This window comes from Phoca vitulina, unplaced genomic scaffold (assembly GCF_004348235.1).
Source record: "Phoca vitulina isolate PV1807 unplaced genomic scaffold, GSC_HSeal_1.0 scaffold1, whole genome shotgun sequence".
In the NCBI taxonomy this organism is placed as follows: domain Eukaryota; kingdom Metazoa; phylum Chordata; class Mammalia; order Carnivora; family Phocidae; genus Phoca; species Phoca vitulina.
This window is the reverse complement of record NW_022589704.1, coordinates 93,418,372-93,445,724: the sequence shown is the minus strand read 5'-3', so window position 1 is coordinate 93,445,724 and position 27,353 is coordinate 93,418,372. Positions and strand designations below refer to the sequence as shown.

The 27,353-nt window shown below is 42.3% G+C and overlaps 1 protein-coding gene across 10 annotated transcripts in view; it reads left to right on the top strand.

Annotated features, from left to right (window-relative positions):
* MGAT5 (alpha-1,6-mannosylglycoprotein 6-beta-N-acetylglucosaminyltransferase) overlaps positions 1-27,353 on the top strand; it is a 330,719-nt gene that overhangs the window by 204,429 nt on the left and 98,937 nt on the right. For all 10 annotated transcript variants that reach the window (XM_032411587.1, XM_032411605.1, XM_032411545.1 and 7 more), the window contains 5 exons: positions 747-818; positions 2,478-2,639; positions 6,042-6,211; positions 9,492-9,626; positions 15,747-15,880. In XM_032411587.1, the coding sequence (XP_032267478.1) occupies positions 747-818; positions 2,478-2,639; positions 6,042-6,211; positions 9,492-9,626; positions 15,747-15,880 (673 nt within the window). The remainder of the gene's footprint in view (positions 1-746; positions 819-2,477; positions 2,640-6,041; positions 6,212-9,491; positions 9,627-15,746; positions 15,881-27,353) is intronic.

Below are 27,353 nucleotides of genomic sequence, written 5' to 3'. Positions count from 1 at the left end.
TTTTTTTTTGCCTAATTTTCTTCAGTAACCTCTTTGAAGTAATTCCTGTAAAATTGGGTATTTTTCCTCTTCCCCTCAACTCTCTAAACTTCTTTGCATTGACAAAACAATCCATCTTCTAGAGTGGCTCTTGCAAGATTGCTGAGGGTTTTTTTTTTTTTCCCTTCTTCCTTTTATCTCTTTCTCCAATAGTTTTTACCATCTTCTTCCTTGAGATGACATAGTGTGAAGTGAACAGCCAGAAAATGAGGGAAAGCCTTGATCAATTAAACGATCAGCTGCTTTCCTAATTCTGAGATAAATGATGGGGCTCTGTGGCTCAAATGTCGCGCGGTTTCCTTTCCAGACATGGCTCAACAGATAACGGATCATGCCTGTCCTTCCCCTCTCATTCCCCTGCAATCTCCGTCTTTTACCTTGCTGCTCTGAGACCCCCCCCACCCCTCTCCGTCTGATATAGACACATGAGGCTTACCGGATGAAGGAGTCCGTCACTGTGAAGTACTTTGAAGGACAGATAGGAAGTGTAATTGTGGGCTCCTTGATTCCTTTGCTGCTGTTGTTCCGTGTGAGAGGCCCCCTGCGTCTGTGCTGCTCGCTGAAAGCATGGAAGTCTAATAGTAGTAACAACCCCCTTAACTGTACTGCTCATTGTGTGTCGGGAACGGTGTGCTTGGTGCTTAGCGTGAACATTACGTGGTGTACAAACGAACCAGCAGACTTAGTGTCTCTCATGTATTTTTCAGGTTGAAAATTGGTGTCCTCATTTACCTTGGAGAGCAAAAAATCCCTATGAAGAAGCCGATCATAATTCATTGGTGAGTGATTTTTGGAAACTAGGCTTGTGATTTGGTTCTCATGCCAAGGGATACCTGCGGAGTCAGCTAGACATGCCCGCTGTAACCTGAAATCATGGTAAACTGAAGAACTTCTTTCCACAGGCCTGTGGAAATGTGGGTGATCGAATCAGTTAACCAGTAGTGTCTGTTTCTCGAGCGATTCTCTGGGGGGTCCTGAGTGATAGGCTCCTGAGAGGAATGAGACCTGGTGCCAGATGCGGGGCGCTCAGCGATCTCATAAGGGTGACAGGTGAAAATCATGACCACACCCAAGTAAAAGCTGAACCACAGGCCGATGGAAGTGAGTGAGAAAGCAGTCATCTCAGCCTGCAGGGGTTAGGAGAGGTTGCAAAGAGACGATGACATTGGAGCTGAATTTCAAATGATGAGTGAGTTCACAGTAGATGAAGGAGAGGAAGGTGTGTCTGATGTGCCGGGGGGAAAGGTGCTCACACCAGAGTTTGGTGTTTTCAGGGAGTAGAGCGCAGTTCAGTGGACAAGGCCATAGGGTGTTGGATGAGCTTTGGTGGAAGATGAGATGGGAAAGATCAGTAGGGACCATGAAAGGTTTTCTGTGCCATATTAAAAGCTTATGTCTTTATTCTTTAGACCAAGGGTCAGCAGACTTTTTCTGTCAAAGGCCAGATAGTGAATATTTTCATCTTTCCAGGCTGTAAGGTCTCTGTTGGAACTGCTCAGTTCTGACCTTGAGTGCAAGGGGCAGCCATAGACAGGATGTAAATGAGCAGGTGTGGCCATGTTCCCGCGGAACTTTCTATACCAAAACTGGCAGCGTGATCTGGCCCCCCAGCCACAATGTGCTGACCCATGCAGTAGGCCATGGGAATCTTGGGAGAAGGTTGGGTCAAGAAGGGATCAGGTGAGTGTTGAGAACAAAGTGCGTGACTGCTGAGGGATGGAGTTAGCATGTTCTAGATGTTACGAGAAATAAATAGGAGCGCTACTATTTTTCTGTTATTCTGATCACTGGTTGTACCCAGCTACATTAGAAAAATGTTCTTCCTGGCTTTTAAATTATTCTGGCCTGAGTCTTAAATTTTATTCAGCTATGGTAGGAAAATTGTATTGCTGGCTTTTAAATTCCTTAAAAAATAATGAACTTTTGTTTGTTTGAGATTGGGACAAAACTAGAAGATGAGCATTTATTTCCCTGCTTAACTTTGTGGGCAGACTAAAGCTTTCTGGCAACCTACACAATGCCAAGCAGCCTGTTAAGAATTGACTTTACTTTTTCCAGGAGTCTGCTGCCTTGCAGTAGATCCAAGTGGCAATAAATTCGGGTGCAGAGAATTTCAAGGTACATCGAGCATACTCATTGTAAAAAAAAAAAAAAATGCATTTAAATGTAACTCGGGGCTTTGCAATGACTGTGCTGGGCCTTTCTCAATTTCTCATTTTGTAATGATGTCCCATACAGCAGATCAGCAGTCAGGGGCCTTTACTTTAATTTGTAATCCTGGGGCCTTGAAGTAAAGCTGTGCAGCAGACAAGCCTCACTTTTGAAGCCCTGCATTTAATTGACTAGCTCTTTCAAGTTTTCAAATGTCACATCATGACAGCCATTATGCCTTCTGACTTTTTATCTTCCGTTCATTTTTATTAAATTTCTGTTTCTAGGCGGAGATTCGTACAGATTTTAATATTCTCTACAACATGATGAAAAAGCATGAAGAATTCCGGTGGATGAGACTCCGGATCCGGCGAATGGCTGATGCGTGGATCCAGGCAATCAAGTCCCTGGCAGAAAAGCAGAATCTTGAAAAGAGAAAGCGGAAGAAAGTGAGTCTCTGATGAATTCAGTTCAGTTAGATGCCAGTTTTCTTTTAAAATTCGATTTTGCTTGGAAACAAGACTAAGAGAAATGTCATGTCTCAAATGATATTCCCTCAGGGTGAATCTGCTCAGTCTCTTGTACAGCCTTTTTTGGGCTTTCCTTTCCCCAGTTACAGTAATCCTGCTTAGCAGGGACCAGCACACATGTTTCTTGGGTGAAGCCAAGCCCAGTATCTGCCTGTGAGATTTTCCTTTGAACTATCCTGACTGTCCCCGTGGCATCAGGAAACTTAACCCTCTTGGCTTTACCCAGATACAACCTTGGAGAACTTGTTGTTACATCATCTTGGCAATCTCCTGGTTGTGGTATTTGTCAGTTCTGGGCTTTGGGCAACTGGTGCGTTCCATTGCTGCTATGTTGAGTTGGTGCTTCTGCTTCTGTTCTTGAGGGAGAGATACTATCAATTAAACTGGGGCCAATTTGTCTGAAGTCCATGAGGATTTGCTTAGAAAACCTCCGGGAATAACCCTGAGCATGCAAGATTTTATAGCCTATAGTTATAGGTTAAATGGCCTTGGCTTTAGATTAACTGTCCGGATGACAACAGAGCAAATTAAGCAATCTCTACTACCCGCATCTAAAAATTAATTAAAAATGACTTTGGTGTTCCTAATTTGACTAATTTGATATCCTCAAAAAAAGGAAATAGGGATGATGAACTTGCAAAACCCCAAGTGACAGTTTAGTGGTTCCATTCTGCTAAATCCCTTGAATTTATGAGACAGTAGGTCCAAATGTTCAGGCCCCAGATAGTCCTCTGTAGAAGAGAATTAGGTCAAAAATCCAGGTGGACTGTAAGAAGAACTAGAGTATTTTTACATAATCCTATGCAATAATCTCTAGGATATATTGACCTATATATAGGTCAATAAATAGTAGATGGAGAACAGTGAACATTATTTTTAAAAGGAAGAGATAATTTTATATATCTATATACCTACATGTATACATAAAGATATGTGCATGTACACACACATGATGTATATATAATATACATTTATGCTTGATCATATTTTTAAAAATGGATAAACCATGAAATTAAAGGAGATGGATAGTGGAGCTGGTTGCATAACATTGTGGATGCACTTAATGCCACTGTACACTTAAAAGTGGTTAAAATATTAAATTTTATATTAACATCTATTTTACCACAATAAAAAGAGTCAAATATGGGGAAGGAGGGAGGCAACAGGATTAGAAACTAGACTTAACTAAATATATCTTTCTCTGTAGATTTGATACTAGAATCACTTGACATAGTATAAAACAAAACTGAATTATGGAAAAAAAACAGTATCTAAAAATTACAAAGAAAATAAGACCCGAGCTGACTACGTACCCACTTTTACAGCAAACACACAAAGAAGGACTGTTCTTAGTGACTAGAACACAGCCAGTTGAGCATTTCTGATGGTATATCACAAAGGACAAAAAAACTGCAAAATACCTTAAGAGAAGTTTTACTGAGTTTTACTAAGTTTACACGTAGTAGGTGGTGGTGTAGATATTCTCATTCTGAATCCCTTCTGCATATTGGAATAAAGCTTAAGGACTTAATGTTAGTATCCTGGAGAAGTGGGATTTTCCATGTGGGAGAGAGGAAATAACATATGTAAGATGGATAATGTTATGCAAAGCTACTGTAATCCTGAGTTTGAATGGGAAGTACCAGTGTGAATTTATGATTGGTTTTATCCTGGAGGAGAAATAAATTTCCAGCTTCGTCCACTGAAAAGGGCTACAGACAATGATTAACTAGAGTCCCCTTATGCACCAGAACTTGATCTTTAGATGCCATTTCCACTAAATGGTATAAGAGGTTCTTGGAAAAATCATTGGTTAAGGTCTGAGACAGAAGTTGTACATGATGAGCCGGGAACATCTGTCATACTGGGGAGCAAAGAAACTCTCAAAGACTACTAGAATTGTGTCAGAAGAACTTAGAAGCCAACTTGAATGGCCTCCCATTGGCAAGATGGGACAATTTGATAATCCGTAAGGATAATAACTACAGCTTATTGAAACGCATCTAATATACTTCTATCCATGATTTTATAATGATACCTTTAAAAAGCCTCGTTGATGGTCATTAGAGTATGCTAACAAACAAATCTGTTATTTTGAAAACTGATAAAGGGTAAGAGTGAAATATTTCCCGGGCTTTTTCTATGTAAACCGTACTTCAGCAGAGCCAAATAGTTGATTGGGGGGGGGGGGGGTAGTTTCTCTTTATAGAAGCATTCCAGCTAATAAAGGCAGAAGGAATAATAAAGTATCACCATTTTGCAACCCCTAATGGATGAGTGCATCTAGTTAGTGATCATCAGTAGCTGCTAACATCACCAGAGAGCCCAGACGTTCCCACTAGTGGAAGCACACAGTACCACCTATGAAGTAGTGTTGCCAAAAACATCAAATATGAATTGAATCATGCCTGCGGATCTAATTACTAATTTACTATAAATACAAGGGGTGGAAGAATCTGTTATATAATCAGCAAAACCCGAAGTGTGAGAGACTCTACTGGAAATACAACCTAGTCTCTTTGACAGATTTAAAACTCTCCCCACCCCCAAAGGATGGAGTTAAAGAAGCCTGAGAAATAAATGAGACAATTTTAGTTTATGCAATTTATTTGACTTCTGACTTGAACAACTGTGCTTGAAAACAGGAACAGTTGAGGAGGTGTAAAAGATAACTGGATATTGAATGATATTAAGGAATTAATAGCTATTTTAGGGGTGATAGTGATGTTATGGTTATGTTTTTTAACTGAAGGTTTGTTTCTTTTAGAGATACAAACTGAAGTATTTGCAGTTGAAAGGATATGATCTCTAGGATTTGCTTCAACAAAAGCTAGAGGGGTTCGGAGAAAATGAGGGGTGTACATTAAGATCCTGAGTTAATAATTGTGAAATTTATATGATGAGTACATTGGAATTGACTGCATTATCGTGTCTGATTTTGGCTATGTTTGGAATTTTTTACATTAAAACCTTAAAAATATTCCAGCTGTGGGAAAAAAAAAAAAAACAATATTGTTAAATGATAATTTTATTGCCCTGGCTTATTCTCCTTTAATTCTGATTTCCCAAATGTTATCCTGCTTTTTAGAAACAGACTGTCCGTATGTCATGTTCATAGCCATAAAAGGGGCAGTAGTGACTTTATTTCCTTCCATTTCTTTGTACCTTTTAGAAAAATCTTACGCCATGTTGAGGTTTCATTAGAACGTAAACATCACTTTAGAATTGGTTGATTGCTTTTGGTGTGTTACTATGGAGTTTGTACTTGGTTCAGTGGGAATCAATATATGCCTCTCCTTTGTTTTGTTTTTTTTTTTTCAGGTCCTCGTTCACCTGGGACTCCTGACTAAGGAATCTGGATTTAAGATAGCAGAGACAGCTTTCAGTGGTGGCCCTCTTGGTGAATTAGTTCAGTGGAGTGATTTAATTACATCTCTGTACTTACTGGGCCATGACATTAGGATTTCAGCTTCACTGGCTGAGCTCAAGGAGTAAGGAGATTACTTTTCAATTTTAAAATCAGAATACAAAAAAGAAATTGTAAACTCTTAAAGCCCTCTATTAGTGTGTAATTTCTTGTGGAGGAAAATGAAAGTGATAATTCACTAAACAGGAGATAAGAAGATTATTTTCAGGAGCTAAATACATACACTGTGAAAAGGATAATATGTTTTCATTGTAGATGCAGGCTCCAGAGGCTTCATAAATGAATGCCAGAAAATTCAAACTAAGGAGCTTATTCTTTGCTATTAACAGGTGCTTCCAACATGTGCAGCACAAAACATTATTGACTTTCCTAATTCCCTGTCTCTTGCTGAAATGCATACCATTCCCTACTCAACTTCAAGCCTTCCAAATCTTAAAACAGGGCAGGTTCCTGTTTATAATTTAATTTGGATAGAATGAGTTTCTTGAAAGCCCTGATCCAATCCTCTTTTCAGTAAAGCCAACTTTCCAGTCTGAGTCTGTTAACTCTACCTGGCTTTTCTAGTTCCCTGAAACCTTCTTCTGGCTCTAGCCCTCTCTTAATCTCTTGAAGATTGACACAGCATGGCTAGGCAGGAATGCTTCGCACCCCTTCACTCCTTTGGATAACTGCCCATGGAGACTTTCTTCCCAGCAGCCAAGTTATCATGTTGCAGTATGCCAAACGTTCCAGAAGAAATACCTAGAGTGAGCATTCTAGAGATGGAAGGGTGTGTAAAACAAAATATGCCCCCCCACACTCCTACGTTATTGTCCATGACATTGATGCCCAGAGATGTCACTTGTGTTAGGGGCCAAGGTCCACACACCTGAGGAGTGGCACTGTTGAGATGAAAGCAATAATATCAACTGTCATTTTTAAAATGATTTCTATATGCTAAAACTGTGATCAGGGCATTAGTTACAACAGGAGGGTCAACAGTTAGGATAACCACAGTATCGATGACGACTATTAGCAGCTAACGTTTGTTGAGCACGACTGTGCATCGGATACTGAGCATTTTACGTACTATTTACACAAACTTGGCAGTAAGTGCTGTTGCTTTCTGCATTTTAACGATGAGGAAACTGAGTTGTTTAAGAACACATGGAAAACACTTGAGAGCCAGGATTAGAACTAAGCCTGTCTGACCTCAAAGCCTGTGCTCTTGACCACTGTACTAAATTGCTCCTTTTGGATCTAGATAAACCCGAGGCCTTCTGAACCCCTCAACACTACCCGTGTCCCTTTAGCACACTGCCTCCTGCTTGCTTTAAAACACGTTGTGTACATGGCCTGCGCAGTCGAGGCGTCCCTACGTTCAGCAGTCATTCAGTGCTTTCTGGGCACTGGTTCTCGGTATGGGGTATACAGAGATGACCAGCATGTGTTCAAGGAAATGCCAGTCTTTTGGTAATTACGGCTAATACATCGCATAATAATTACACTAATTGCAATGTGATTAGTACTAATTGAGGCATGGATGCTATAACGTAAGCCAAGAGAGTACAGAAACAGTGACTATTGCTCACCATGGTGTATGTGGCACCTAGAATAGTGCCCAGCACCCAGCGGGTGCTTGTGACTAGTTACTGAGCAAACCAGTGAAGGGATGAATCAAGGAATGAGTGAGTGGGTGAATAAATGGAAAACTGTGGGAACTCTAGGGACAGGCGCTCCCTAGGGAGGTCAGAAAAGGCGTACTAAAGGACTACCAGGCAGAGACTTCATTTTTTGTTCAAGAAGTCCATAGAGTGCTTTAAGCACTGGTGACAGAACCAGATGTGTTTTATTTAAGAAGGTAATTATGAAAGCCACATAGAGCAGTGGTTCCTGAAGATGCCTGCACATTAGAATCACCTGGGGATCTTTGTGGCCTCCCAGTGCCCACACCATATGCCAGACTAATTAAATCACAACCTGTGGGGATAGGACCCAGGCATGAGTATCTCGATGCCTCCAGATAATTCCAGTGTGCAGACAAGTTTGGGAACCGCTGAAGACAGGGTCGACCAGGAGTCCGCACACGCTGGCACCGTGGGCCAGATGCATCTTCTATGTGTTTTTGTCACGGAACTCCCACGGGAACACAGCACACCCATTGTGGATGGATTGCCCAGGACTGCTTTTGTTCTCCAAGGGCAGAGTTGCGTGCTTGAGACAGGGGACGTGTGGCCTGCAAAGGCGAAAGTATTTACTGTCTGGCCCTGTGTAGAAATACTTTCAAATTCTTGGGAAGAAACTGGTTATACAGAACCTGGTCATTTCAGAGGGCCAGATGAGAGGAGGAGGAGGAGGGTACCTGAAGGCGTGGCAGTACCGAGCTACAGAGCAGAGACTCCTAGGACTTGTCCTTTGAAGTAGGGTGGCCAGAATTTGGTGAGGGATGGTTATGGGGGGTGGGCAGGGATAAAAGGCATCAGTGAGGACCGATTTCTGGGTGTGAGTGGCAGTGTGGTTCGGTGAGCAGTTTTTACTCCCGCACGTGAAGTTGGCTTTTGACCAAGTATGTCAGCTCTCTCTGGGTGCAAGGGTGGGTTTGTATGGATGGGTGAGGAGGTGGGTAGATGGAAGGAAGGGTAACGAAAAATTATAAACCACAGTGCCGGTTATGTAATAGAGTCTAGTCAGAAGGAAAAAATTGACATAGAAAAAATTAGGAAACAGCACAAGACAGTATAGAAGTTTATATTGTAGTGGCTAGAAATTGAAGACCTTTAGGAAGTCAGTAGGGGCTGGAGTAATGAGAACAGGTTCTGTTGGGGAAAGCAATAGCCACTGAGTATCTGGGACACATGAGGCACTTTTCTTTTTAATACCTCATTTAAACACCTGAAGAATCCCTGACATGTTGCTTTCTTACTATCTTTTCTGTCACAAATCCTGTTTTGTGGGTAGGTCAGGTTTTTTTGTTTGTTTGTTTCTCATGAGGAGGAACGACCAGAAAGGTTAGTGACTTGTCTAAGATCTCGTGGCTGCTAGTGGAGCTAGATAATAGAGACAGATTCAGACCCAGCTCTTCCTTGGTTTCAGAGTGTGTGTGTGTGTGTGTGTGTGTGTGTGTGTGTGTGTGCGCGCGCGCGCACGCACGCACCTGTGCCACCATTTATTTTTGCCAGAATCAGAATCAAGGCTCTGGATAGGCCCTGATTGGTGGGCAGAATTTGGATAGGCAGCAGATTAGGACAGACCATGCCATCCTCCCCGACAACATTCTTGGGATGTTTGTTTGCCTGTTAATGTTGCTAAGTGTCATATCTTGAAATAAGTTACTATTCTTTTCCTCTCTCCTATCCTTTTTCTAGGATAATGAAGAAGGTTGTAGGAAACCGATCTGGCTGCCCAACTGTAGGAGACAGGATCGTTGAGCTCATTTATATTGATATTGTAGGACTTGCTCAATTCAAGAAAACTCTTGGGCCATCCTGGGTTCACTACCAGTAAGTGCTACATGCTGTCCTAAAGTTAATAGAGCTTTTTTTTTTTATTTTTTTAAAACAGGGGGGACATTGGTTACAGGCAGAAAACGCTTATCAAATATTACCTTTTGGACTGTGTGGAATAGGTTTCTCATTCCTAATTGAAATTCACATTCTCCCCAGTGACTTTTTACTTTCAAAGGCTATTCATTATTTTCATTGATTTCTTTTAGGAATAGAAAATAAGTGTCCAGCCACCTCTTCACCTTCATTAATACTCCTCATTCCTCTCTGTGTGCCTACACCCAGTATCATTTGTTTAAGTAACAATTTGGATAAAATGTGGAAAATGTCATTTCTTATATTGCTCAGGTTTGAGATGATGACTCATTTCTCTTCCCTTTTCCCTCGTGAGTTGTCATTTTTGGAAGAGAAAGCTGTGAATACCTTGTCTGAATGCTGGGGTTTTGCACTTTTTAAGACGATGTGTGCTGAGAATGACCCAAGTGCACGCCTTTGTCATTTTGGAGAAGAACCCATTGTTTCCCTCTGTGTCGGTTTGGGACCATGATTTAGTGTTTGAGATGATTTTACATGGTACACAAGCATGGCATTAAATAACAATGAATTATATAATGAAGTTTGTCAAGCTTTCAGATTTCCTCCAGTCTTTCTAAAGAGGCTCAGTGTGATGCCGTGGTACCTCCAGCACATCTTGGACACTTACATGCGTTTTTAACAAGCTGACGGTAGCTGTCAGTTTCAGCCTTCAGGCAAAGTATCCAGTTTAAATTTAATAATAATTTTTAAAGAAGAGAAATACGCTATTTTTGGTTATCTTCCCCTTACTAGAGTTGGTACTGGCTTTCATTTATGGCCTTTAAAAGTTTCCAATAGATGTAAATAAACATATTTTATCTAATGGTGTCAGTGGTACATAAATTTGGGTAAAAATCCTGAAGTTAGTACCAACTTGACTAGCTGATAGTGAATGTTGACCTACAGTTTGAACCAACTTCCTAGAAGAACACTTGGAAAATCTTTCAAGTAGCATGACTTAAAATCTCTTCATGTGTTTCTTTTCTATTGCTATTGGGTAAAGAGATGTTTTGATGTGTTCTTGTAACTTGACCCAATAATTGAATCCTTAACAACGTGAACTAGGTCCATTTCAGATTAGTTTATAATTTAATATTATTTATTAACTTTAATCTCCAAGCCTATATCAGATTGCAAGTCCTTTAGTAGATATTCAAAAGAAATAAAAAGTCAAGATATTAAGATTCTCCAAAACATAGTAGGGAAAACATCATTGTCTGTAGATTTTCTTGCAGTTTTCTTGCCAGTAGCAATATTTTTTTCTCCCTCGGCAGTGCCGTGCTCAGGGACAGAAGGAAGGGATTGATTGAGGAGTCTGTGCACTTTTCATTTCCTTTTGGATACAGTTTCATCAAAAAGCAAAGTAAAAATCTTGGTTTGGGCCAGGATAGCACTCTACCTTCTGCATCACATTATTCCTGTTTTTTTTTGGTTTGTTTTTCCTTGAAATCTTCATACATCACAAGCCGTCACATTTGTTCTCAGTTATGTGGAAATAGCCGTCTTTATTTTTGGTTAATAAGCCATGTAAGTAAACAATCATTTTTTTTTCCTTTTTAGCTACAGCATTAAAGAAGGAAAGAAAGGCAGAGCTATTGTTCTCTGGCATTTAGCAAATGGCAGGCATCTGGTACAAAAGGACAGAGGCATCACGGGCATCCCTAGACTCACATATCCTCACCATTAAGAAGGGCTGTTGGGATAGAAAAAATGTCCTCAGTGGTAGTGTTTCGGTCAATTAAAAAGGATGATTTCATTATTAAAATGGTCACCAGCAGTTGGTATTTGATTCTTATTGGATGAAAAGGCACCGTCTCAGAGGAATTTTATGGAAGGGTATAGTATCTATCCTCCCTTTAATAAATCATCGTCCATGTTAGTAATACTAGCTGGCAGGACATCTGTTAGGACTTCAGCCTTGCAGTCTTTGTGGTGTGATGAAGCTAAGATTTCATCCAAAGACCAAGCAGGTCCTCTGGAAAGTTTCTTACCCACTTCTTTCCCTTCTGAAGATTTAACACGGTCAGGACTCTCTGAATTCATCTTGGTTGATGGTACATGGCAGGAATTCCATTAAATGTAAAGGTATCATCTGATCTTCCATTTAGGAGCAAAACCTTGAGTCCTGTTGATCTTGGAAACATATTTGTAAATTCTTTCCAATTTATGTAGGGACCCAAGAAATTCAGTTAAACATGTGTTCAGTGCCTACATACAACTAGTATACCGCTCGGGACTGCAAAACTCATACCCATTTTTCTTCTTATGAGGTCTTTGCTGAGTATTGAGGACACACAGGAAAGTGAGGTGCAAATAGCGCAAGATACAACATGTTTTACATTCAACTCCAAATTAGAAAGTAGGTCCTGGCAAGGAAGTTGTCCATCTTATAGTAGTGTGGCTCAGAGCAAAGAGAATGTTCCAGAAGTCATTTGGCATGACCGCAGCGATTCCTGTTAGAAGGAGGCCAGCTGCCTCGGGCAGCAAGGCAAATATCTTTTTAAGTCATCGGTCTGTTCTGATGCTTCAGACACACAAAAGACATTAGAGGAACTGCATAAATACTAACAACACAGACCCAGTTCCAAAAACACAGCTGTAGAATGTGATTGAAGGAGGAAAACTATAATGTTAAACCTCCTCTGCCATACACAGAGATCCGTCCCCTGCCTCTGGTTTATAAAACAAACCCAGATCAGCTAAAAAAATAGATGATTCCCAAACTAAAGCTTACGTAGGAGGAAGTAGAATTCCAAGTTTCTCAGACATTCGATCTTTCATGCTACAGCTTTCCACTGGCTTGAGAAGCCCAGCATCATGTAGCACAGTATCAGAGTCCCGGTTTGTAGGCATTAGGCTCCCACCAGGCATCTTGAATCATCAGGGTTTGTCTGAATTCTCTAAATTTAAAAGAAAACCAGTAAAACTCCAAAGTTAAAAATAAAATCACACGCCAAAGCTAGAGAGGCGTATACCCTGTTAGAGTGGATTGCAACTGAGTAGAAGTAGCCAAAGCCTTCGAGACAAAGGTTTCTTAGGACAAGGATGGCCTGTTCCTCCCTGCTGTGCTTGCACAGAGCCTGTAATCTTTGAGGCTCAGCCCCATCCCCTGGGCAGGAGCAGAGCACCCCCACCTGTCCGCGTGTGTCCCTCCCTCCCCTCCTGCTCTGCAACAACCCTCTACAGAACAGCCACTGTTGTCCCTACGTTCTCTGAATGCTGCCATCTTTCTCAGAAGAAAATATACTGGCTCCAACCAGTGGCTTATTTTAAAATACAAGTTAAAGAGTTAGTTACAATATAGGAGGTTTTGATGTAAGTTTTTAATGCAAACTTTGATACTAAAAATATATATATGTTAAGGAATGGCAATGTTTTATTAAGAAGAGAAAAGGAATGCCCCAAACTACTCAGAGACCGGAGAAAACACACACGGGTCAGTTCCTTGGCTCCCCAGCTTTCTTTTTTCCTGGACTGTGGGCTCCTGTTTCCATCCACCTTGTGGTTGACGGTTGTCAGGCTGATGATGCATTCTTGGTGCTAATTGTGAAAATTGTTACCGTAATGGTAGCATGTTCCTTGAGAGCCACGCAGGAATCCAAAATAAGGAAACGCTTTCTGTGGTCAGCTTGTGTTCGCTCCCGTCCTCTTTCTTTTCCTCCCTTTCTTGTCTACAGAAAGGGTGGTGATCTCAGATGAGAAAAGCATCACACGAAAGTGGCGATTTGCTGTTGATTTTTCTGGAAAATCCAATCTGGTGTTTGCATTTTATTTTTCTGAATCACACATTGATGTGAAAAAAAAGTTAAGAGAACGCCTTCATCGTAGTGGGAAAAGGAAGAAAGAAACTGGATCCGATACTTAAAACTCACTTGCCATTATCTGGTTATAAAATGTGGGCTTTAATATTTTTTTATTTTTTTTAAGATTTTATTTATTCATTTGCAATAGAGATAGAGAGCATGAGCAGGGGGAGAGGCAGAGGGAGAGGGAGAAGCAGGCTTCCCGCTGAGCCAGGAGCCCAACGTGGGGCTCGATCCCAGGACCGTGGGATCATGACCTGGGCCGAAGGCCAGTGCTTAACCATCGGAGCCACCCAGGCGCCCTTAAAATGTGGGCTTTAATATTTATTTGCTTTTATGCTCATTGGTCCAGGAAGAGCCATTCAGAAGTATTGATGAGGTATAACCACAGAAAACAGCTATTTTTATTGGCCAGACACAAGCTAAATGTACATCAATGGTTTGAGAATCGGTGATGAATTGAAAGAATGAGTTAATTAATGTAGGAGGTTTCAGCATTGATTCTTGAATTGGTTGTTTTTGTGTGTGTGTACTCTAAAGCAGTGATCGACAGGCTCTTTCTATAAAGGGTCATGTAGTAAATATTTTAGGCTTTGCTGGCCATATGGTCTTTCCAGCAACTATTGAAGTTCTCTATTATTGAGTGAAAGCAGCCATAGACCCTAAGTAAACAATTAGGCGTGGCTAGGTTGAAATAAAACTTCATTTCTGAACACTGAAAATGGAATTTCATCTAATTTTCATGTCACAAACTATCCCTTTAAAAAAAAAAAGAAAAAACCTTTTAACATAAAGATCATTCTTAGTTCACAAGCCATACAAAAATAGGTGGTAGACCAGATATTTGGCTGACCCAGTTTGAAGACTTTGTTGGAAGAGCCAAATGAAACATCTTCAGTTTTACTCCTGGCTCTGGAAGAAAGCAGTAACGTCCCAGTCCTGTCAAGTTGACAGAAAAATCAACACTGCCTCTTAAGGGAGGTTCTAAACTCTACCTAAAAATAAATACTCTTATTAATTGATGAAAATGGTAAATGACTGTTGAAAGAGCCAAAGTGTGCCGTATGCTTTACGGAGAGTAAGACCTCCATCTTCGTCCGTTCGAGCTGCTGTACAAAATGCCAGTCTGGGTGGCTTAGAGACAACCTTCATTGCTCATGGTTCTGCAAGCTGAAGTGCAAGGACAGAGGGCCGGCGTGGTCAAGCAAGGCTCTCCTTCCTCCAGGTCTCAGACTTCTCACTTTGTCCTCACCTGCTGGAAGGGGCAAGGGAATTCTGGGGCAGTCTCTCTCTCTCTTTTTTAAATTAATTTATTTCAGAGAGAAAGAGATCAGGAGCTGGAGGGGCAAAGGGAGAGAGAGAGAGAATCCCAGGCAGACTCCCTGCAGAGCGTAGAGTCTGATGCGGGGCTCCATCCCAGAACCCTGAGATCATGACCTGAGGCAAAATCAAGAGTCAGACAGTTAACTGACTGTGCCACCTAGGAGCCCCTGTGGGGTCCCTTTTATAAGAATACTAAACCCATTCATGAGCTAATCACCCCCAGAGCCCTATTTACTAGTACCATCACCTTGGGGGGTTAGAGGTTCAACCTAAGAATTTGGGAGGGGAACACAAATATTCAGACCATGGCCACTTCTAAAAATGGTAGTTCTTTGTTTCTTCAGCAGCTCTTCATTAGGCTCCACCGGTGTACGCTTGGCCCTAGCGAGGGGGCAACAGTGAACCAGACAGTCTACAGTGCTAGCTCTCGTGGGACTTTGTATTTTGCTGTTATCTGAGTGATCTTCTGTGACTTGTCAGCTAATCTGAAGGAAAACGTATCTGTGTGTGATGGCTCAGGCTCAGAAGTCACACATGGAGATGTTCGGTATATATGTTGTAGTCTCTCACTTCCCACCCACTAGTGTTTCTGATGAAAAGTATTTGTCCGTTCTTGGTAGTCCCTTCAGGACAGGTTAGAACTTTTACCTTTTTTTTAAGATTTTATCTATTTATTTGAGGGAGAGAGAGACAGAGTCCGAGCAGGGCAGGGTGGGGGTTGGCAGAGGCAGAGGGAGAAGCAGACTCCCTGCTTAACAGGGAGCCCGTCGCGGGGCTCCATCGCAGGATCCTGGGATCATGACGTGAGCCGAAGGCAGACACTTAACCGACTGAGCCACCCAGGTGCCACGAACTTTTACCTTTTGAACTTTGGGGTCAAAGTTGTAGTTTTATCCACATTACTTTTTCTTTTCAGGTGCATGCTCCGAGTCCTGGATTCATTTGGTACCGAGCCAGAGTTTAACCATGCTAACTATGCCCAGTCTAAAGGCCACAAGACGCCCTGGGGAAAATGGAATCTGAACCCACAGCAGTTTTATACCATGTTCCGTGAGTATTCACGCTTCCCCTCTGTTTTCCAGAATGCCACCAAAGATAAATGGGAAAACAAACTAGATGGCTGTGTATTTTGGGTTATGATTCTCAGGGCTTTTAGCTGTAGAAACGTGTGCTGTGGAACCTTTCCCTTGGGAATCACTGAATTTTTTTGTTGTTGTTTAATTGGAATTAAGGCCATGTGAGCATTTTGTGAAAAGCCTTAGAAATGTTCTAGAGAAAAAAACGTTCAATATGAAGTATCACTGAAAACCATTTGGGAAAGGACCCTGGGTGGATTCTGGATTGGCAAGCACTAAACACGTTTCATTCCGCACAGATGCTGTGTAGGGTCCACTTGATGACTGATGAGGAATGAGGTCTTTCATGTAGATAGAGTTTCGGAAAAAAAAAAGAGTCTTAATTATTTATACATCAACCCTTGTAAAGAAAAAAAGTCAGCTTTTTTTTTTTAAAGGAAACTATTTTAAACTCTGTTCCATACTTAATCACTTCTCACACGCTGACCCCAGAATGAAATCTCACTTGCTCTTGCTCATCAGGCGTCACTGATGCCAACAGCAGTGGTAATTTCAGGAAGTGTTGTAGTGGACATGTCCAGAATGAGGAACTCACTGCCCCGGCGGTCGGTTTTTTTCTGTTTCTGTCCTGTTCCCTTTCCCATATTCACCATTTCTTATTGCTGCTGGCAATTTACCTCCTTGAGCCTCATTTCACTGATAATTAGCTGAGGACTGTGAAGGAAACTCCCAAATTTGATAATGATCATGCCCAAAATAAACTTAGAGTTGAAGTCTGTATTCCTCGATTGAGGTGAAGTCCTATTCTGGAAATGTCACATGAGTTAAACATGACTTCATTTGGATGCTCAGAGTAGAGAACTCCCATTTTCCAAAGTTGTCAGAATAATTGTAATCCAGAGATTTTCATCCTAGAATTAGTATCTGAGATGTGAATCTGTTTCCTTTGTTGAGACCCAAGGGACCCATGGCCTACTTCTTCCCTGTGTGCTCACCTCTCCCCATTGTATGCAGTCACCCTTTTCTCAGGTTCATTAAACATAACAAAGAACACATTGGGCTTAATCCTTGGATGTGACATATGAGACAGTAGAATTAAGAAGGGTTATGGCAATTGGACAGTGGTGATTTAAAAATCAGCTCATGGTCAAGTGTTCAGTGTTCTTTTCAGCTCAGAAGGATTTGCAAGAGCATGTTATATGCATGGCAGACATTATTATTGTTCCTGGAGCTATATCATCCTGCTGTTGCAACCCATCCTGGGGGCACAGTTTAGGGGACAGACTAATATGTGGCACGTTGGGTGATAGAAGGCTGGTCAGCATGGTAAGGCATGATTGGAGTTAGCCTTTGGTTTGACTTTATTGTATAACTTTTGAGAGGCTGGGATGAGGTGGTATAGAATAATGTAAGAAGTAACCTGTGCATTATATCAGATGAAACATGTTAGGTGTTTCTAAAATGGCCAGAATAACCCGAATGATAGGCTGTATCCTCTACAAGATACCTTGTATCCAGAGAGTAGAAATAGGAAGTGTTTCTAGAAACTATAAAGTTCTCTTCTAGAATGTTGAAAATCAGAGTCCTAAAAACCTATCTTGTTCTCCATGAATGGAGGATTTCAGCAGTGTTGGTTGACTGAACTGAAAGAAATTCATTGCTTAAAATGTAACTAAAAATGAAAACACAGACTAATTCCTATTAACCTGGGAAGGGGACAAATTTTCTGACTCAGAATTCAGCAGGAATCCGGGGAGAAAACTGATATATTTGACTGCCTTTAAAAAAAAAAAAAAACCTGTATGGCAAAAACATAAGCAAATTCTATCTTGATGGTGGGTTAGTATCCTTTAATATATAAAGAGCTTCTAAAAACTGAAGGAAAAGTTCCATAATCCAACAGGAAAATGAGCAAAGGCCATTATTCATTGCAGGGAAGAAGAAGCTTATTGCCCCAAGCATTAGAAAACATATTACCCTCACTCACCATAAAGAGAAATACATACTTTAACTGCACCAAGACACCATGTCCCAAACATCAGGCTCACCAGGATCCAGAAGTTGGTAGCATAGCTATTCCAATGGTGAGGGTCCATCCATCTTTTCCTGCCCTACTAGTGAGAATGCAACATGTTACCAAGTGGGGGAGCGTAGTTGTCGCCACCTAACAAAACTATCAGCACATCTTCCCTTTGAACAGGTTATGTCTAAGAGTCTCTCCCAAAGATAAGTGAGCAGAAAAAAGAAAAAGTGTGTGCACAGGTCATTTGTTGTGACACTGTTCGAAATAGACAAAGAGTGGCAATAACCCAGATGTTCATACTAGGGGACTGAGTAAATGACATGGTCCCCTGAGAGAGGGGAGCACTGTGAACCTGGAAGGAGCAGTGAGGACGGTCCCCACTGCTCTAAGGGCGATGACTGGGATACAGAGAAGTAATAAAACCAGCATGCAGGGCAGCTTGTTGACTTCCTCTCTTCTCTGTAAGAAGGCAATGTGTGCGTATGTTAGCGTATATGAATTTGCTTGTATTTTCAAAAGAAATAAGCTAAGGATAAATAGCAAGCTTATGAAAATCACTTCCCCTGGCAGAAGGGGGTGCAGGACCAGGGACAGAAAGATGATGTCTCTTTAATGTACTTTATTTTGACTTGGGAACCATGTCAATGTTTTACATAATTTATAAAAAGAAAGAAAGCATTCACTAACAACTGAAAACATTGAAAAAAATGAAACACGCCTAGTGTTCTATATCAGATTAGTGTGAATGTCCCACACAGAGAAAATAATTACTTCAAGTGACTTTAAAACTCAGTCTTTGGACCATACATTCATAGTGGGAAATATTGACATTGTTATTTGAACCTGCTAGAGGTATACTGTAGGAGCCCAGATTTTCAGTATACAAGAAGGTGGGTAGTATTTAAAGAATTTAAAGACTGTATCATCTCCAGCTAGAATAGGAAATATCAATATCAGTTTACTTTTCTCTTTAAAAAGGAAGTGTTTCCTAGCTCTGTACTTGGAAAAGGATCAGAAGTAAAGACAATCCAGTAGCAAGGAGTATCCTTGGCACTCAGACTGGGAACCTTTTAAATACCTCTCCCACTGGGACGCTGGGTGGCTTAGTCAGTTAAGCCTATGCTTTCGGCTCAGGTCATGATCCCAGAGTCCTGGGATCGAGTCCCGCATCAGGCTCCTTGCTCAGCAGAGAGCCTGCTTCCCCCTCTGCCTGCCACTCCCCCTGCTTGTGCATACTCTCTCTCTTTCTTTCTCTAACAAATAAATAAAATCTTTCAAATAAATACCTTTACCATGATAAGGAACCTTCTGCTCAGATAAATAGCTGATTCCAGGTCTAGGGCAGGAGATGTTCACAAGGGGACCTCTCGACACGCCAGCAAGGAAGCTAAGGAAGACCATTGGGATGGAGTGAGAAGACATAGGAGCCAAAGACCGGGTAGTTTGAGAATCAGAAAGAACAGCTACAGTGGATTGCAGTCAAACCAGTGATGGATACTCCACGAGTCCAGGATGATCCTCCAAATGAGAGAAGCCCACAAAGTCCATTGATCCCCCTTCTCAAGTAGCTAGGACACCACGTCATTACTCTGAAAAATAAAGGGAAAGAATCCAGCTTTGATCCTGCCTTTCTAGGGCAAGTTGTATTTGAAGGTAATCAAAAAGTTGATGAAAGAAATTTGCTAATCATGAGGAAATCACAGCAAATAAATGCCAAAGGAATGAAGAAGGAGAAAATCAGCATTTTAATACTCCTAAAGAGACAGTGGAATAAGGCAGGGATCATCCGTGGTTGGTACAGCCTTCACGTCATAGGTCGATGGCAAGCTTTCTCATGAATGACGCTGCCTTAAATGGAGAAAATATGGACCTGAAGAGGGCACTTAAGCAGTTCGAGACCTTTGTTGTGTTGCGGTGTCCGGGCTGGAGAATTGGCACAAAACAGTGACTCCCAAAGCCTGCCCACGGAGAGCTTGGGTGTCTCCTCCAGAGGGGGGTCCTTTCCTACCCACCTGACGGAAGGGTGGGTCCAGTCTAACCCAGTCATCCCCACAGAATCTCCCATTCCCTCACCCTTTGGGTATCTGTGGCTATTCTAGCTATCTGAAGGGGAAGATTGTTGGTGTGAGTGAGAAGGAAGTGTCAAGTTATGTTTATGTATTGTTGATTTTTTTAAACACAGCATATTTACTTTTGTCCACTATGTGGGTTGATAGTAATCATTATATCGTTGGTGTGTAAATTGCACATGCATTACACAGTTGTACTAGATTGTGTGCTGATGAGGTGCAAAATGGAAAGCATGGATCCCCAGGAATAGAGTGTTGTACTTGTAGAACTCTGTTGTCTTCCAGTCCAGCTGTCATCCGACCAGATTTAGCAGTGTTCTGGCGTGTGTGAAGTGCAGAGAGAGGATGGGGAAGCAGCTGGAAGATAAAGAAAGAGAAAAACGCACCATTGCTGACGCTTCTCTAGGAGCAATGACATGAGGTTGTCCTGACCAGAGCGCATTGGCTCTTAAATATTCAGAGTTGAACATTTCTCACCTTAAAGCTGCTTCTATTTCTCCTCTATCTCTTCTCCTCACTAAGTTGGTGGAGTTTCTATAAGTTGGAAAACCTGATTTTTCTTTATTGTTTTGCTCCAGATCTCAGAATTTCACTGCAGCCATCCTCTTTGTGTATTCTGTTTGCATTCGGGCATTTTTGTGTCAGCATAGACTCTTCCTGATAGCTCCCTAAGCAGCTTCTACAGGGACCATCCGAGTGGTCAGGCAACGCTGAGTCCGTTTGGCTACATCTACTGAGTGATGATTTTTTCCAAGAAGCTGAAAAGTGTGGGGGTTCCTCCCTCATGGCAAGCCCCTCGTTCCTGCACTTACCTCTTGTCCACACTCCAGGCGGCCTGTGGGCCAGGCACTAAGGCCTTCCTCTTGCCACCAGAGCCAGCCCTTAAAAACTCAGCTTGGACTGAGCTATCCCCGCTCAAAGACCATGGTGCCCTCCCTTGGCCCTCCCCCCCACCGCCCCACTCCATACCCCTCCCCAGGTGCTCACCCTGGCCCCGCTAGATAGCCTGCTAGGTACCTCCCCACTCTGGCTTCCTTCAAATCACCCTGATAGCAAAATGGCATTTTTTTTCTTGAAGACTCTATTTAAAAGACTTCCTCCATCTCTCCAGTCAAATTGAAGAGAAATGTTAACCCTATCACAAAAACAAAAAGCCTCCCCCCTTGGATAAAGGCCCTTATACTCTAATATAAGCATTATCATAGTTTTCACAGGTATATTTTTACGTAGTTGTAAATACATAATAGAATTCTGGATCTCCTTTTTTTTTCCTTCACTTAATAGATAATATTTTTTTCAAGGTTCTTTTAAAACCATGATTTCCAAGGCGGTTTTATAGTCCATCAAGTGACTGGCTCCTAATTTGTACCTATTTTGGGAAAATTATGTTGTTTCTTGTTGACCAGTAACGCTGCTGCTTTTTCTGGGCTTGCCAGGGTCTTGGGTCTTGACTTGACCCTCCAGTTAGGCATTATTTCCATAGGCAGCCTTCGGTCTCCTATACATTCTGCTTTTTCTGAACTCCTGAAGGCGTTCTGTCTTATTTTTCTCACTTCCCAACAAGGTGTGTTATACCTCGGTAAACAAAGGCAAGACATTTGCCTGTACCATCTACGAGAGAAAACGAAGCCCTGAAGTCGAGGACTCACGCCTTGAGGTAGCCCGTATTTGGATAGCCCTAATTCCCTGCACGACACCCTCTTTCACAACTCCCTGTGGCTTATGTAACAGCAGCGGAGCTGAGCCGTCTTTACCTGATTGTGTCTGTCCCTCCCCTTCCCTGGAGCCTCTGGCTGAGCGCTGCAGTAGCAGAGATGACCAGACTCCTCAGCCCTGCGCTCAGGCAGGTGTGGTCCCAGACTTCCGTTGACGTCCCCTAGTTGGAGGGTTTCAGTAACATTCAGCAGCCTGCTGAACCGCCTCACTCTTCATTTCACTGTCTGAGAACGTTGCCTGTTCTCTACGCAGAGTCTGTTCATATTGGCTTGTTTTAAATTAATTAGTGAATTAATATTTTGAGGACCTGCCACATTTGAGCTGTCATTCACCTTCTGAAGACACCAAACAGTTCGCCTTCTGGGTGCTCGCCCTCTGCACTTTGAGTCGAGGGCTGGGGAGGATTCAGCATTTCTCGGTACTTGTGGGCATTGGGAGCAGAAAAGACAGGGAGCTGTCGTAAAGTTGAGTGAAGAACAGGCTGGGAGTTTCTGGAGGTGTTCATTGAGAGCCTTCCCATTTCACCTCCAGCCCCTCTCCTTTCTTTACACCATCTGGCCTGCCTCATGCTGTTGGCCTCCTCTTGGCTTTGACGAGTCTTCTAGGGTGCCATGTTTTCTCTGATGTGCAGGCCATTGTATGTGTACTGCTTGGTCTGGCAGCCCCGAGCCCTCACCCCCAACACACACACACTTGCTCATCCTTCAGGGACGTGTCCTGTCCTCTGGAAACCTTCCCTTCCCAGAGCCACATGCTCCTGTTCTATGACTCTTACACATGTATTCCAGCCCCAACCCTACCTTGTGCACCCCACGCGCCTGGTCACTGCTGAGTCCTTCATACCTGAAGTGGTAGCATCATTGGTGATAAGTATTTGTTGGATCAATGAATAAAGAGCAAGAGGACTCAGTTTTCCCTGACTACAGGATGGGGTTAGTTAAAACGTAAGTCAGATCATGACACCCCTATGCTCACCCGCCATGGCATCTCACTGTAGGGAAAGACCAGTCATCCCAGTGGCCTCAAGGCACCAATACCTGTGTGGCCTCATCACTTATTACACGTCTTCTTGCTCACTGCTGTCTAGTCCCATAGCTGTTTCTTAGTTGTCAGGCACACTCCTGCCCCAGGACCTTTACATTGGTTATTCCATCTTTCAAACATTCTTCCCTTAGAGACTTCTATGTCTCTTTCTTCAGGGTTTTTTTTTTTTTTTAGCATCTTTTTTCTTTTTAAAGATTTATTTATTTATTTGACAGAGAGAGAGAACACGCATACCTGGGTGGGTGGTAGGGGCAGAGGGAGAGAGACAGAGAGAATCCCAAGCAGACTCCCCAGTGAGCACGGAGCCTGATGCGGGGCTTGATCTCACAACCCTGAGATCATGACCTGAGCTGAAATCAAGAGTCAGACGCTTAACCACCTGAGCCACCCAGGCACCCCTCTTTCTTCTGTTTTTTAACTCAACTGTTACTTCAGTGAGACCAACCCTAAGTACCCCTCTTTTAAGTACAACTTTTTCTCCCCAATTTCATGTGTCCCTTCCCTGCTTTGTTTTCCTTGTTCACTGTATTATCAGGCAACATTCATACTTCCCTTATTTTTATTTTTTCCTCCCCTGGAATCTGAGACATAGGGGTTTTGTCTGTTTGGTTCATTGCTGAAACTCCCACCTTGAAGAATGTGTGGCTTAGAGTAGGCATTCAGAAAATACCAGTTGAGTTAAAATGAACGATAATGCCTGTTCTATTTTAGTCCACGCAACAGTGTGAGGAAAAGTGAGATGTGTTGTACAAACTTAAAATTACAGAAGCTTCTCTGTTGAATCGTATGTTGTACACCTGAAGCTAATGTAACATTGTGTGCCAAATAGACCCCCCCAAAAAAAATTTTTTTAAAAGCATTTCAAAAGCTTTTTAGGGCAAGTGGCTTCAGGTTGGTCTCTTGTGTCTTCCCACAGAAGGTGTTCGTGTGGTTGAGCTTTCACAAGTTGTTCCAGCCATACTGGTTGTTGTCGTTGACATTCTCTTTGAATTTCTCCCAGAGGCTGGGACTCAACGGTGTGGTTTATTTGCATGATCAGGTAGATATAATGGCTTGGAGACCAAAGATTTGCCTGACAAAACAAGACTTGTAGAAACGGGCTACTTTCCTTTCATGCAAATGATAAACCTGTTGGCTTCAGCTAAGGATCACTTCCACATGCGATTTTATTTTTAGGGCCTGACAAGCAAAGGAGCTATTTGTGATTCCAACGGCCTTTTTGGCCTTTGATTTCCATCAGTAGGACTCTTGCCTTTCACTTCTGTGCAGACCAGAGAGTGATGGATCAGCCTTACAGTTCCTTTATCTGAGTCTCAGCCTTCAGGAGTGATGTTCTTCTGAGGAGTCCATTCCCTCCTAAATTGCTTTTTGACACTTGAGAAATTTACTCCAGTGTGCCTTTTGTCAACAGTTCAGGCTCTCGTCTTTTCAGCCCAGCTGTACATAATAGTTTCCCTAGCTTGCATCCTGACCTCTTCTCTCTCTCCCTCTCTCTCTCAGCTCATCATCACCACCATTTGAAAAACTTCAGTTTGGGTAAAATTTGAAGTATAACATGACTGGCTTTTTAGTTTTTAAAGCTGGATCACTTCTTGTGTGATGAGACTGTATTTGTCAATAAAGTCTTTTCTGTCATGCCAGTTACACCATCAGAATCAGCGTCAACGTCATGAATATGATAGTAGCCAGTATTCTTCCCCACTTTGTTAACAAAGTTCTCAAATAGACAAAAATGGTGAAAGAAATGTACAGTAGGAACCCACAGCCTAGACTCTGCGGTTAACAGCTTCCTTTACTTGCTCTGTGGCCTCTCAATCCATATGTCTGTCTATGTGCCCTTCAATCCACATTTTTTTGATGAATAAAAGAACACTTAACCCATAGATGTTTCAGCATACCTTAACTAGCATTCAGTATTGGTCACAAAACCAATTGTTTTTCTTTCTTATCTGTAGCATTGAGTTATTTTACTGTTTGTCTCCCCAGATGAATATTAGCGCAGTGAAAGGAGCTTCATTCATGCTTGTTCTATTTAATGATGTATCCTTAGTTCTTCCCAAGTTGTTTCCTGGCCCATAGTAAGTGCTCAATAAATGTACTACTGTTGAGTGAATTGACAGTACTTAGAAACCTATGATGTTAGGATTTTACAACTCTGCATCACTGACTGGTTTCCCTTCTTCCCACCTTAATTTTGTGACCTGGATTAAAAGATATGTTAGTTTATCAATTAAATATTTATTGAACACCTATCACTTGGTAAGCCTGATTCATCCCATGAAGAACAGGCTTTAGTTTTGGAACTTTTGTGCCAAGGGTCTGATGCTGGGAGCAGTTCAGGCATGGCCTGCTACTTGGTAATATAAATCTACCTACCTATGGAATCCATCATACCAGTTAATTAAGCATTTCCCATGGGCTTAATCGGTCATGCATGCAAAAATATTTGCTCAATTTCCTACTGTGCTCTGGGAGTCAGCATAAAACGTGGTTCAGTCTCAAAGAACATAGAGTCTGTCATCAAGATAATAACGTGGGAAAGAGACTGTAACTCCTCATGATCTAAGAGGAGGTCTACTTATCTCCGTGTTGGGAAGTTAGGGAATCCCTCAACCAGGAGGTGAAAGGAGCTAAGCCTTCCAGGAAGGAGCAGGTGGGAAACATGCCAGACATGCCAGCACAAGAGAAGATGGAAAGCATGCGTTCATTATACACCCCAAATGGGTAGGTCATCATGGAGCAAAGGTATCAGAGAGTGACCCGAAATGAAGCCAGAATGACAGGTAGGCTGGGTGGTGCTTCATCCTGAAGGAGGTGAAGATTTTCAGCCACAAACTGCCATGGTTCTATGTTTGTTGCAAAGAATGCCCGGTCAAGGCAGCACAGAGGATGTGCCCGACGGAGCAGGGAAGGAGGAAGGGCAAGGCTGAAGGTACAGAGAGCACTCAGAAAGCCACTGCAGAATTGACAAGAGCGTGATGGTCTACAATACTAGTTGATTTTGAAAGGCAAGAATTGGAAACATCCTAGATGTCTCATAGGGTAGACTCGTCAGGATTTCTGTCTTGTTGACTCGGTCACAAGGGTTCATTGGCTCTTGTCCCTGGCAGTTGTTGAAACAAGCTTTAGGTTGAGATGGATTCGGGCTTGCAGGATATCTTTATTTTCTCCCTATCTTGGCTTTGCCTTTCTCTGCATCGGCATCCTTCTCCCATGGACACACAGATGACATCCGCAGCCCTCGACTTCCACCCTGCAAGCTTGGTGACTGTAGCAGACACCGTGACCTCAAAAGTAGCTCTGACTAGTCTTAGAGCAGCTGTGATTGGCAGGACTTGGATCATACCCCCATTTTTCAAATGAGCCATGGTCAGGAAGAGTCCTCTGTATCATATGCCCATCCTTGGAAGAGGATAGAGAGGGGGCAGCCAAGGGGTCAGGACTGGCACCAATCCAACCACCTGAATGAAACAGAATCGCATGGCCTGGGAGAAGTGTGGTTCCATAAAGCAATGCTGGCAGACCAGAACCATGGGGCATCCCAGCTGATGGAAAGAGTTCATGCACTGAAATACTACTAATTTAACAAGCAGTGATGAGCTGTGGGTATTAACCCACAACGATTGCCTATGGCGCATTTGTAAGTGAAAAAAGTTTACAAGAGAGTAGGTATAGTAGGATCCGGTATTGATTTGAGTATTAAAAACAGTCCATGGGTTGCCTGGGTGGCTCAGTCGGTTACGCATCTGACTCTTGATTTAGGCTCAGGTCATGATCTTGGGGTCCTGGGATCGAGCCCCACGTTGGGGGTGGGGGTCCGTGCTCAGCAGGGAGTCTGCTTGAGGATTTTCTCTCTCCTCTCCCTCTGCCCCTATCCACTCTCACACATGCTGCCCCCCCAAAATAAATGAATAAATCTTTTTTAAAAAACCAGTAATAGTGGTTATTTCTAGGTGATAGATGATCTCTTATTTTTCTTCTTTTTCTATTGTCTGAAAAAAGTTTTACACAGAGGATATACTTCTGTTATAATCGGGAAAACCTAAATAAGTTATCATTTGAATAGGGCAAAAGAAAACTGATCTATTGCAGAAGTCTCGACAAGAATCGATGAGGCCAGAACTAGGAAAGGTGTAGAGGAGGGAGAGGGTTGAGAGATTTGGGGAAGCTGACATCCTCAGGGCTGGGTGAGGGCTGAGGGAGGAGCCCAGGCTGGTTTTAGGGTTTCTGCCCTTGGTGATCTGCTGGCGTGGGGATGCCCACCATGGTAGGGCCAGCTGTGGTTAAGGCCAGCAGACCACCTATTAAAATGAATATTTGCACTTTTGGGTGCAAGTGCTTAGGACTTAGTGATGGAAAGGCAGACCTCAGAGACTCAGGTGCTGAGAGAAGGATTGATTTGACTGAATAAAATTTGTTAATTATATTTGAAATGAGGATGCTATTACTGCTTGGTAGAAATTGCATACGCCTCATTTATTAAGTATTTGGTAAGCTCTGTGAGGGCAGAAACATCTTGATGTTGTAATCTCTCAGTGCCTAGCATTTAACCTGGTTTTTTAGAAGGAGTGCTCTAAAATGGTTGTGGTTGAATG